This window comes from Pseudophryne corroboree, chromosome 1, assembly GCF_028390025.1.
Source record: "Pseudophryne corroboree isolate aPseCor3 chromosome 1, aPseCor3.hap2, whole genome shotgun sequence".
In the NCBI taxonomy this organism is placed as follows: domain Eukaryota; kingdom Metazoa; phylum Chordata; class Amphibia; order Anura; family Myobatrachidae; genus Pseudophryne; species Pseudophryne corroboree.
The window spans coordinates 321,243,513-321,256,669 of record NC_086444.1 but is presented as its reverse complement, the minus strand read 5'-3'; the positions used below and the strand labels follow the sequence as shown (position 1 = coordinate 321,256,669).

Sequence of the window (13,157 nt, the reverse complement as noted above, 5' to 3'; positions counted from 1 at the left end):
TTTGTGAGCACTATTAATTCACTAGATCATGTTTTTTGAATCGAAGTTGAAATGTTTATTACTAAACTTCGTGCTTATCAGGATTCTAATAACCATTGTTTTTTGTTTCTTATAAGGATTTCTTGCTTAATAGGTACAGAGTAATAATAATTGATGAAGCCCATGAGAGAAGCGTCTACACTGATATTTTAATTGGACTTTTATCTCGCATTGTTCCTCTTCGGACAAAGGTTACTAAAAACAATTCTGCTTTTATGTTTACTTATAGGTACTGTATGAGGGTGGTTCAATAAATAAGGTAACAAGACCTCTAATTGTGTATGTATTCAACTCGTACATATACGTATAATCAGTAGTGTGGCCTTGGTGCAGATTATTTTTCCACACAATCCCCATACTTGTCTAAGCATTTTTTGCAATGGTACACCAAAGGAAATCACCTGGAACGATGCGTGTTTCCATGTCATGGATGCTTGCTTTGTCTCCAGTGTCACATGATACACTCATGTTTCATCGCCTGTAACAATATGCCGCAGGGGGTGTGATTTTATGATAGCCTGACAGTCTGGATGCTGCGATCAGAAGACCGACCGCGGTATCCCGATGGAGACAATCCCGAAAGGGTCTAGGTAAGTATACTCGCCCTCTCCGAATACCCCCCTAAACCCTCCCTTTGCGCAGCCTAACTCTAACCCTCCCCAGTAGTGCCCAAAACTCACCCGCAGTCTAAACCCTAACCCTCCCCAGGGAGTAGCTTACCCTAACCCCCCCCCACCCCCACGTACTAACAGTGACAATTCCCGCATACTTACAATTGGGATGCCGGTGGTCAAGATTCCAGCATCTGCATTTGTATGGTGCCGGCATTATGGCTGCATGTCAGGATTCCGACTGCCGGCATCCTGACAGCATCCCAGCTGCAGGAACTGCACTCCCTCCTCATGGTACCGCATCAAGTGCACACAGAGCCGGCCCTAACCAATATGATGCCCTAGGCAAGTTTTGGCTGGTGCCCCCTTGCGCAGATGCTAGTTCCACCTCTGACCCTGTACCGCTTTCCCAGCACGATCACCCCTCACCCATTGCAGTCATCATTTTGGTGCTCCTACCCCCTATATTTTAAATAGGAACAGTGTGCACATTCGGTGCGCAGCGCAAAATGGGTTGTGTTCTTGCTGGGAAGGGGCATGGCCACACAATAATACTCCCAGTTGAAATTCCGCCACACAGTACTGCTACTTTATTCACATTATATCATGCAATAGTGTCTCTTATAGATTGAATTAAAGAACATTACACACGTGAGAGGTCTTGTTACCATACATACAGTACTTACTGAACCACCCTCTTATTGTTTTCAGATCACTCGCAATCTCCTATATAATAGCCCAGATCTGTGACTCTGTGCCTTTGTGTCTAATGCTGGGCGTGGCTAGGAGCTCTCATTGGATTAGCAGCAGGTCTATCACACCCAGTCCACAGCTGATTGGTCGAGAAACGCCCTCCCAGACAGGTTACATCCAATAGGAAGGCACTGCCCTTTGACTGCTGTGTGTTCCCAGAGCAGGATTAACAAAGGGGCTAATGGAGCTGCAGCTACAGGTCCACACCCCAAAATAGGCCCACTGCATCTGCAGCAACATACCCTCCAACAATGGGGGTCATTCCGAGTTGATCGCTCGCTAGCAACTTTTTGCTGTGCTGCGATCAGATAGTCGCCACTTATGGGGGAGTGTATTTTCACTTTGCAAGTGTGCGCGAACGCTTTTGCAGCCGACGGCACAAAAAAGTTTGTTGCAGTTTCTGAGTAGCTCTGGACTTACTTAGCTGCTGTGATCACTTCAGACTTTTTGGTCCCAGAATTGACGTCAGACACCCGCCCTGCAAACGCTTGGACACGCCTGCGTTTTTCAAACACTCCCAGAAAACGGTCAGTTGACACCCATAAACGCCCTCTTTCTGTCAGTCACCGTGCGATTCTTCGTTAAATCCATCGCACAGAAACAATCCTCTTTGTACCCGTACGGCGCGCCTGCGCATTGCGGTGCATGCGCAGTTTTGCCGAGTTATAACCTGATCGCAGCGCTGCAAAAAGTTGCTAGCGAGCGATCAACTCGGAATGACCCCAAATGTACACATAAAAATCGGTACAAGTGCGAAAGGGGGGTGGCCACGGGTAAAATGGCGTGTCCACCCCTTTTCCTATACTTTTAATGAAAGTTTGGAGAGCCAGAAATCGGTACAGACCATAAAAAAAAGTACGGTACCTGCCAAAAAGGTACAGCTGGAGGGTGTGCCACTGCATCTGCAGCAAGTCTCTGCGCTGTAGATGGGGGTAAAAAAAGCCTTTTACTGCAGCATCCTATGTCTTGCTGCCAGTCCGCCTGCCCCCTCCAGCATCAACAATTCCCACTCCCTAGCCGCAGCGCAGGTGGAACAAAAGCTGCTGCGGCCACCGGCATAGATGTGCATGAAAGCGGCGCAGCGGAATGCTTTCATAGCCCTCCCTGTGCCGCATACTCTCTGAGCCCCGGAGCCTCCTCTGTGCGTGATGTCACAGAAGTGTCTCCCCGCCACAGCCGCGCCCAGATCCCCAGAGGCCCTGACTCTGCAACACAGCTCCTGGCTAATGTAACGGATAGAGTGGGTGATATCGCGGAGGGTAATGTCTGGATGCTGAATCAATGTAAAAGTGCTGTGCAGTGCAGTGGGTGTGCAGTGTCACTGACACTGCACAGCACTCTCACCTTTTCCATTGATTCAGCCAGTCAGTTAGTTCTGCCAGCCAGTCACTACTGTTAGCGCTGGTGTCCCAACGCGCCGCATTACCGGGAAGTAGACACACTAAATAAACTACAGCTCCCAGCAGCCCTTAGCGCCAAAGCATTCCGGCGCTAAGGGCTGCTGGGAGCTGTAGTTTATTTAGTACATCTTCTTCCCTGTAATGCGGCCCGTTGGGACACCGGCGTTAACAATAGTGACTGGCTGCTTGGCTGCTGTGCGAGTCTCCGGGAGAGCCACTGCCAAAGGGAGGACAGCAGCTTAGCTGCTTCCCGGAGGAAAAGCAGGAGAAGCATTACCCGCCCCTCCCCCACTCGCAGTACCTCCGGTCCCCATCCGCGGCGCCCCCACACGTCCCCTCCAGCACTCGTGGTGGCTTCAGACCCCTCCCACTGCACCTGCCCCTTCCCCACCCGCGGCACCCCCGCAACCGCTCCTCCCCCACCCGCGGCACTACGCACCCCGCAACCGCAACGGACCCCCACTTGCGGCACCCACGCACCCTCCCCCACCCGCGGCACAACCGCACCAGCCCCACCCATGGCACCCCTGGTCCCCATCCGTGTCTCCCCCTCACCTGCCACTCTCCCCGACCACAGCACCTACTAGGTGATTCATCAGGCCCTGCATGTTCTGTTCACGCCGTTGCAAGGAGCTTCGACCCCTTAACCACTGCACGCCCCTTTGTCCGTGCAATATTTAACCACTCACACAGTTATGATTGGATGTAATACTCCATATAATAAAAATATGGCACGCCACAATAGTGTGCATGGGTGCATAGCCCCTTACGACAGTGTGAAGAGTGCTCGTAGGGCGCAATGAATCATCTAGTGCTTCTATATTTTATATTGTCACTATGATGTATTTTAATGAACTTAAGGCACTATTTAACAATAAGCCCAAAGCAAGCTTAAAACATACCCTTGTGGTGAGGAGTGCAAGTGCATGTATTGTGCTAAGCACATTATTTTATGGCAACTGGAGATATTTTAAAAATTATATGGTTTTCATTAACAGAAAGGTCACCCATTAAAATTGGTTATTATGTCTGCAACACTGCGTATTGAGGACTTCACAGAAAACAAAAGGCTTTTCCCTGTTACTCCTCCAGTTATTAAAGTGAGTACAATCTGGTATAGTATGTATACATCACAAATACATGTACAGTAGATATGCAATACACCTGCACCTTTATGGATAGAAAGTTTATTTTGAAAGGCCTCTAAATAAAATGTAATGAGTTCTGTTATAAATAGTTTTTATATGTTGTACATGCAATGAAGCCATTGTGTCTATAATATTCTGCAGTATCTGGTCTCATGCTTGGAAACTGCAGGTCGGGTCTCTGCAGGACTTCCTGATAAAATCCCTCTTCAAAGCTATTGGTATTAAGATGCTTAATGCGATGATAAGGGTTTTGAACAATCTTTATTCATTCAGTCATCCTTAAGGGTTATATTTGTCATAAACTCTTAATGACCAGGGAATTTTACAGAGGTAACAGTTTTTTATAACATTGGTGTCGGACAAATCCTTCAAATGCTTTCTTGCGTTTTTACATTTTAGACGATTTGATGTTCCTAAATATCACGTTGGAACCAGTGGTCTTCTATAGTGAGACTAGTTCAGAAGTGTTGTATCGCCATTGGGGATCCAGCACTCATATTAAGCACTGACTTTTACTGCTTGTGTCCCTGGAAGCCAAATCAGATAGCTGCAGGGCATACTACTGGTGCCAGACACTGCCTATGATGGTGTCATGTTGCTAATTTTGGGTATCGAGACAGCCCTGTTCACAAGATGCAAAGATTGTAGACATGCCTTGTTGCATCTAGGTAAAAGTAAGAAAGGAAGAGGTGCAGATCTAATGGTTTGATGAGAAAGGGTTAATCCACAATTGAATCCTATTACTATTTTCACTCCTCCTTTGCTGTATCACCACCCCCACCTTCCTCTAGGCCAGCAGATCAAGGATTTAACAAATATCTTAAGTTTAAACACTCAGCTCCCAGTGCGAGCAGAAAACAGAGTTCTTTCTATGCAGTTCTATCCAAACAAATAGCCAGCATTGTGTGCACAATATCCTGTGTAATATTAAGTAAAAAAAGTAATTGTGAAGGTTCTACAGTGGTGGTGCTGGTATTAAAAATGTCAGGGATCAGTATGAAATACCTACAATCAAAATCCTGACGGTCAAAATCCCGACAGCAATTGACTGAAGGCCAAAATCTCGATAAGGTCAAAATACAGACGTTTAAAATACAGACAAGGTCAAAATACTAACATTTAAAATACGCGCAAGGTCAAAATACCAACATTTAAAATGTTGACAGGTCAAAAAGCTGACGAGTTTTTCATTGTTTTTTAGTGTCTGTCAACATAGGTCAACATGGGCGCCGTATAGGTGAACCACGTCCCCTCACATTGCTCGCGCTTCGGGCACGGTGCCTCGCTGTGCTTGGCACACTATTATATTTCCCCTCCAGGTCCACTGGGATAGTAAAGTATGAACAAGTCAGTTTCAATGAAAAACTCATGCTGACTATTTGACCTGTCTGTATTTTAAATGTCGGTATTTTGACCATGTCGGGAGTTTGACCGTCAGTCAATGGTTGTCAGTATTTTGACCGTCGGGATTTTGATTGTAGGTAAATTGTCTGCATCCCAAATGTCACTATCTAGAGCCTCTTAAAGTAAGCAGTTTGTACTGGGTGACTCCACAAAGTTCTACTACACTGTACAGATCAGTGATAGAAGCAGGGGTATACATAGTTATAAAATAACCAGATAATGTGCAAATTCATAATTACAGACCTATAGCTATTAGCTGAGTTACAAAATCTAAATGATTGGAGGACTGAAACAAGAAGAGGGAGGGCCCTGTTCATTAGAACTTATACTTGACCCATACATCTGAGATGGCTTTCCCCATTTTCCCAATTCTGTCAGGCCGGGGAATTGAGGTATTCCAACCTGTTTTATTTGCAGTTTCTGACCAAAAACATGATCGGGATCAACCTATCAGGCATTTTAAACACCGAGAATTTCCTTGATTTCCCGACGGATCGCTAATCAGTGTTTTTGACTGGTGGATTAGAGGGAGGAATCGCTGCACTGATGTATGGGCCTCATTAATGTGCTTTTGATTCCTTTGTTTACCTATAGTTTATAAACCTTGTAAATAAAGTAGTTTGTAAACCTTCTGTATAGGTCACACAAGTGAATGAAAGTACATTATGAAATTGTTTCACTGTAAGAGCTAAAAGTTACAGGGAAAAATACGGAATACTGACTCAAAATGAGCATGGCATATTAGCCCTAGCCCCAGTCTATCTATGTATCTTTTATTGTAATTTGGCCTCCTTTTAGGTGGATACCAGGCAGTTTCCAGTCACTGTCCACTTTAATAAACGTACCCCATTAGATGACTATGCTGGGGAATGCTTCAGAAAGGTCTGCAAGATTCACAGGATGCTCCCTTCAGGTAAGTCATTCTGTTACATTTAAAACAATCTTGTAATTGGTATTTAAGGTGCGATACATTTTGTGACGTGCTGCACAATGATTTCTTTATTAGTTGTTTGTTTAAACAAGACAGATGTATTTGTGTCAGTGTTAACTTTAGTTGAGTGCTGTATATTCTCTTCTTCCTAAATGTAGCCATATACGTACGTCTATATTATAACAAATACACTCTGGCACCATAAATTCCTCTTATGTATAATGTGCATGATGTTTATATGTTGATTTAGTATTGTAGCATAGTTTATATTGGGTAAGGAAGACAGTATTGAGCAATAGACTTTATTCATGGTTTGTAGGATTTCTGGTACAATGACTGTGCTTATCTTTATCTATCTCCTCTAGATGGTCTATGTATTTGAGACATGATACCTGAGATGATATTTCAGTCTCCTGATAGGATTTAACCATTATGCTTTCTTATTGGCTTCACATATAACAATTTTATTTCTCTAACGTCCTAAGTGGATGCTGGGGACTCCGTAAGGACCATGGGGATTAGCGGCTCCGCAGGAGACTGGGCACAACTAAAGAAAGCTTTAGGACTACCTGGTGTGCACTGGCTCCTCCCACTAAGACCATCCTCCAGACCTCAGTTAGATTCTTGTGCCCGGCCGAGCTGGATGCACACTAGGGGCTCTCCTGAGCACCTAGAAAGAAAGTATATTTAGGTTTTTTATTGCTGGCAACAGACTCACTGCAGCGAGGGACTAAGGGGAGAAGAAGCGAACCTACCTAACAGGTAGTAGTTTGGGCTTCTTCGGCTACTGGACACCATTAGCTCCAGAGGGATCGACCGCAGGACCCGACCTTGGTGTTCGTTCCCGGAGCCGCGCCGCCGTCCCCCTTACAGATCCAGAAGCACGAAGAAGGTCCGGAAAATCGGCGGCAGAAGACTTCGGTCTTCACCAAGGTAGCGCACAGCACTGCAGCTGTGCGCCATTGCTCCTCATGTACACCTCACACTTCGGTCACTGATGGGTGCAGGGCGCTGGGGGGGGGCGCCCTGAGGGCAATAAATAACACCTTGGCTGGCAAAATATACATCATATATAGTCCCAGAGGCTATATAGATGTAAAATTACCCCTGCCAGTATCACAGAAAAAGCGGGAGAAAGTCCGCCGAAAAGGGGGCGGGGCTTCTCCCTCAGCACACTGGCGCCATTTTCTCTTCACAGTGCAGCTGGAAGACAGCTCCCCAGGCTCTCGCCTGTAGTTTTCAGGCTCAAAGGGTTAAAAAGAGAGGGGGGGCACTAAATTTAGGCACAGTATATGTATACAAGCAGCTATTTGGGGAAAAATCACTCAGTTATAGTGTTAATCCCTGCATTATATAGCGCTCTGGTGTGTGCTGGCATACTCTCTCTCGGTCTCCCCAAATGACTTTGTGGGGTCCTGTCCTCAGTCAGAGCATTCCCTGTGTGTGTGCGGTGTGTCGGTACGGCTGTGTTGACATGTTGGATGAGGAAGGTTACGTGGAGACGGAGCAGAGGCCGATAAATGGGATGTCTCCCCCTGTGGGGCCGACACCAGAGTGGATGGATAGGTGGAAGGTATTAACCGACAGTGTCAACTCCTTACATAAAAGGCTGGATGACGTAACAGCTGTGGGACAGCCGGCTTCTCAGCCCGCGTCTGCCCAGGCGTCTCAAAGGCCATCAGGGGCTCAAACAACGCCCGTTACCTCAGATGGCAGACACAGATGTCGACACGGAGTCTGACTCCAGTGTCGACGAGGTTGAGACATATACACAATCCACTAGGAACATCCGTTACATGATCTCGGCAATAAAAAAATGTGTTACGCATTTTCTGACATGAACCCAAGTACCACATAAAAGGGGTTTTATTTTTGGGGAGAAAAAACAGCCAGTGTTTTGTTCCCCCATCAGATGAATGTATGAAGTGTGTAAAGAAGCGTGGTAATTTCTAAAAAGTTACTGATGGCGTACCCTTTCCCGCCAGAGGATAGGTCACGTTGGGAGATATCCCTTAGGGTGGATAAGGCACTCACACGTTTGTCAAAAGGTGGCACTGCCGTCTTAGGATACGGCCACCCTGAAGGAACCTGCTGATAAAAAGCAGGAGGCGATCCTGAAGTCTGTATTTACACACTCAGGTTATATACTGAAACCTGCAATTGCCTCAGCATAAATAGTGCTGCTGCAGCGTGGTCTGACACCCTGTCAGATAATATTAATACGCTAAGACAGGGATAATTTTTTGCTAACATTGAGCATATTTAAGACGTTGTCTTATATATAAAGGATGCACAGAGGGATATTTGCCGCCGGCAACCAGAATTAATGCAATGTCCATTCTGCCAGGAGGGTAGTAGAAACCCGGCAGTGGACAGGTGATACTGCATTTAAAAGGCACATGGAGAATTCTGCCTTATAAGGGTGAGGAATTGTTTGGGGATGGTCTCTGGGACCTCGTATCCACAGCAACAGCTGGGAAGAAATTTTTTTACCTCCAGGTTTCCTCACAAAAGCCTAAAGAAAGCACCGTATTTTCAGGTACAGTCCTTTCGGCTTCAGAAAAGCAAGCGGGTCAAAGGCGCTTTCTTTCTGCACAGAGACAAGGGAAGAAGGAAAAAGCTGCACCAGTCAGCCAGTTCCAGGATCAAATATCTTCCCTCGCTTCCTCTGAGTCCACCGCATGACGCTGGGGCTCCACAGGTGGAGACAGGTGCGGTGGGGGCGCGTCTCGGGAACTGCAGGGATCAGTGGGCTTGCCCACAGATGGATCCCTAGGTTCTGCAAGTAGTATCACAGGGATACAGGCTGGAGTTCGAGACGACTCCCCCTCGCCGTTGCCTCACATCAGCCTTGCCTGCTGCCCTAGGAGAAAGGTAGTACTGGCGGCAATTCACAAGCTGTACTTCCAGCAGGTGAAATCAAGGTACCCCTCCTTCAACAAGGCCGGGGTTACTATTCCAAAATGTTGTGGTACCGAAACCAGACGGTTCGGTGAGACCCATTCTAAAATTGAAATCCTTGAACACTTATATACGAAGGTTCAAGTTCAAAATGGAATCGCTCAGGGCGATTATTACAAGCCTGGAAAATTTCAGGGTATCACTGGACATCAAGGATACTTGCCTGCATGTCCCTATTTACCCTCGTCACCAGGTGTACCTCAAAATTGTGGTACAGGATTGTCATTACCAATTCCAGACGTTGCCGTGGATCTGTCCCCGGCACCGAGGGTATTTACCAAGGTAATGGCCGAAGTACTTATCCCGTACTTGGACGATCTCCTTATAAAGGCGAGGTCCAGGGAGCATTTGTTCGTCGGAGTAGCACTATCTCGAGAAGTGATACAACAACACGGCTGGATTCTGAATATTCCAAAGTCGCAGCTGGTTCCTACGACGCGTCTACTGTTCCTGGGTATGGTTCTGGACACAGAACAGGATAAAAAGGGTTTCTCCCGGAGGAGAAGTCCTATGAGTTGGCGTCTCTAGACGGAGACCTCCTAATACAAATACAGGTATCGGTGCATCTATGCACGCGGGCCTTGGGAAAGATGGTAGCTTCTTACGAAGAATTTCCATTCGCCAAGTCCCATGCAAGTATCTTCCAGTGGGATCTGTTGGACAAGTGGTCCGGGTCGCATCCTCAGATGCATCGGCGGATAACCCTGTCTCCAAGGGCCAGGGTGTCGCTGTGGTGGTGACTGCAGAGTGCTCATCTTCTAGGGGGCCGCAGTTTCGGCATACAGGACTGGGTCCTGGTGACCACGGATGCCAGCCTTCAAGGCTGGAGGGCAGTCACACAGGGAAGAAACTTCCAAGGCCTATGGAAAAGTCAGGAGACTTCCCTACACATAAATGTTCTGGAACTATGGGCCATTTACAATGCCCTAAGTCAGGCTAGACCCCTGCTTCAACACCGGCCGGTGCTGATCCAGTCAGACAACATCACGGCGGTCGCTCATGTAAACCGACAGGGCGGCACAAGAAGCAGGATGGTGATGGCAGAAGCCACAAGGATTCTCCGATGGGCGGAAAATCATGTGTTAGCACTGTCAGCAGTGTTCATTCCCGGAGTGGACAACTGAGAAGCAGACTTTCTCAGCAGACACGACCTCCACCCGAGAGAGTGGGGACTTCATCCAGAAGTCTTCCAAATGATTGTACACCGTGGGGAAAGGCCACAGGTGGACAGGATGGCGTCCCGCCTCAAAAAAAGATACAAAGATATTGCGCCAGGTCAAGGGACCCTCAGGCGATAACTGTGGACGCTCTGGTAACACCGTGGGTGTACAAGTCGGTGTATGTGTTCCCTTCTCTGCCTCTCATACCCAGGGTAATGAGAATAATAAGAAGGAGAGGAGTAAGAAGTTCCGGGTGGCCAAGAAGAACTTGGTACCCAGAACTCCAAGAAATGATCTCAGAGGACCCATGGCCTCTGCCGCTCAGACAGGACCTGCTGCAGCAGGGGGCCTGTCTGTTCCAAGACGTACCGCGGCTGCGTTTGACGGCATGGCGGTTGAACGCCGGATCCTGAAGGAAAAGGGCATTCCGGAGGAAGTTATCCCTACGCTATTTAAAGCTAGGAAAGAAGTGAACGCAAACCATTATCACCGCATATGGCGGAAATAGGTTGCGTGCTGTGAGGCCAGTAAGGCCCCAAAGGAGGAATTTCAGCTAGGTCCCTTTCTGCACTTCCTACAAGTCAGAGGTGACTATGGGCCTAAAATTGGGTTCTATTAAGGCCCAGATTTCGGCTCTATCGATTTTCTTCCAAAATAGAACTGGCTTCACTGCCAGAAGTTCAGACTTTTGTTAAGGGAGTGCTGCATAGTCAGCCCCCGTTTGTGCCTCCAGTGGCACCGTGGGATCTCAACGTAGTGTTGGATTTCCTGAAGTCGCATTGAGTTGAGCCACTTAAATCCGTGGAGCTACAATACCTCACGTGGAAAGTGGTCATGCTGTGGGCCTTGGCGTCGGCCAGGCGTGTATCAGAATTGGTGGCTTTGTCAAAAGCCCTTATCTGTATTTTATATGGATAAGGCGGAATTGAGGACTCGTTCCCAATTCCTTCCAAAGGTGGTAGCAGTTTTTCATGTGAACCAACCTATTGTGGTGCCTGCGGCTACTTGGGACTTGGGGGATTCCAAGTTTCTGGACGTAGTCAGGGCCCTGAAAAGTATATGTTTCCAGGACGGCTGGAGTCAGGAAAACTGACTCGCTATTTATCCTGTATTCACCCAACAAGCTGGGTGCTCCTGCTTCTAAGCAGACTATGGCTCGCTGGATCTGTAGCACGGTTCAACTTGCACATTCTGCGGCTGGACTGCCGCACCCTAAATCTGTGAAAGCCCATTCCACGAGGAAAGTGGGCTCTTCTTGGGCGGCTGCCCGAGGGGTCTCGGCTTTACAAATTTGCCGAGCTGTTACTTGGTCGGGTTAAAACACTCTTGCAAGAGTCTACAAGTTTGATACCCTGGCTGAGGAGGACCTTGAGTTTGCTCATTCGGTGCTGCAGAGTCACCCGCACTCTCCCGCCCGTTTGGGAGCTTTGGTATAATCCCCATGGTCCTTACGGAGTCCCCAGCATCCACTTAGGACGTTAGAGAAAATAAGATTTTACTCACCGGTAAATCTATTTCTCGTAGTCCGTAGTGGATGCTTGGCGCCCATCCCAAGTGCGGATTGTCTGCAATACTTGTATATAGTTATTGCCTAACTAAAGGGTTATTGTTGAGCCATCTGTTGAGAGGCTCAGTTGTTATCATACTGTTAACTGGGTATATTATCACGAGTTGTACGGTGTGATTGGTGTGGCTGGTATGAGTCTTACCCGGGATTCAAAATCCTTCCTTATTGTGTCAGCTCTTCCGGGCACAGTATCCTAACTGAGGTCTGGAGGAGGGTCTTAGTGGGAGGAGCCAGTGCACACCAGGTAGTCCTAAAGCTTTCTTTAGTTGTGCCCAGTCTCCTGCGGAGCCGCTAATCCCCATGGTCCTTACGGAGTCCCCAGCATCCACTACGGACTACGAGAAATAGATTTACCGGTGAGTAAAATCTTATTTTTGGTAGACCAATATCACCATATTGTATTTATAAACCAATCTGTCTAGTCTCTCTACCAATATATGTATCTGTATCTTAATAAGTACAGATACTTATTAAGGTACAGACACGGCTCATTTTATAATGGAGATGCAAATATTTCTCATCCTGTGACTAAGCCTAATCTACAGCTACTTGTATCAGAATATGCAAAGAAATTCTCTTACATTGATTTATTTCATGGGTGCTAAGATCTCATGCATAATTAAAAGATATTTTAATTTACTGTAATTTGCTCTACTTTTGTTACTTAATATATGAAAAAAAAATTATGTTTTACTTATGTCCTCACATTACGTGTGTCCCATTAGAAATCTTTCTCTTTCATCCACTAGGGGACACTGGAACAGCATTATACAGTAGGGGTGTGAAGCTTGCAACCGGAGGTGTGGCACAATCTAAAATTAAACATTGTCTGCACAGCCGGCTCCTCCCCCTTCACGCCCCTCATCCCTCAGTTTGAAAAATTGTGCTAGGAGGAAAGAAGCACATGGGAGCTCTGCTCCATAAAGAATTATTTTTTTATTTTTTGTGTGTGTTTAGTCATTAAGACTGGCCCAATCCCTCCTATCTAAAAGGAGGTTGCAGGCTTTATCAAAACAAAAAGGGGCCCAATCCCTCCTAAATGAAAGGAGGGTGCAGGCTTTACTAACAGAAGTTCGGACTACGTCAACCTACTAAAAGGGGTACAAGTGTCTTCAGAATTGAGAGACAAGGATCCCAGCTAAAGGGATCTACATCTCTCAACTGTAAAATCCGATGCAACATC

The 13,157-nt window shown here is 46.8% G+C and overlaps 1 protein-coding gene across 4 annotated transcripts in view; it reads left to right on the top strand.

The window, feature by feature from the left end:
- Window positions 1–13,157, top strand: part of DHX37 (DEAH-box helicase 37) — a 108,212-nt gene that overhangs the window by 24,742 nt on the left and 70,313 nt on the right. For all 4 annotated transcript variants that reach the window (XM_063964595.1, XM_063964596.1, XM_063964597.1 and 1 more), the window contains exons 9-11: window positions 117–230; window positions 3,802–3,903; window positions 6,154–6,268. In XM_063964595.1, the coding sequence (XP_063820665.1) occupies window positions 117–230; window positions 3,802–3,903; window positions 6,154–6,268 (331 nt within the window). The remainder of the gene's footprint in view (window positions 1–116; window positions 231–3,801; window positions 3,904–6,153; window positions 6,269–13,157) is intronic.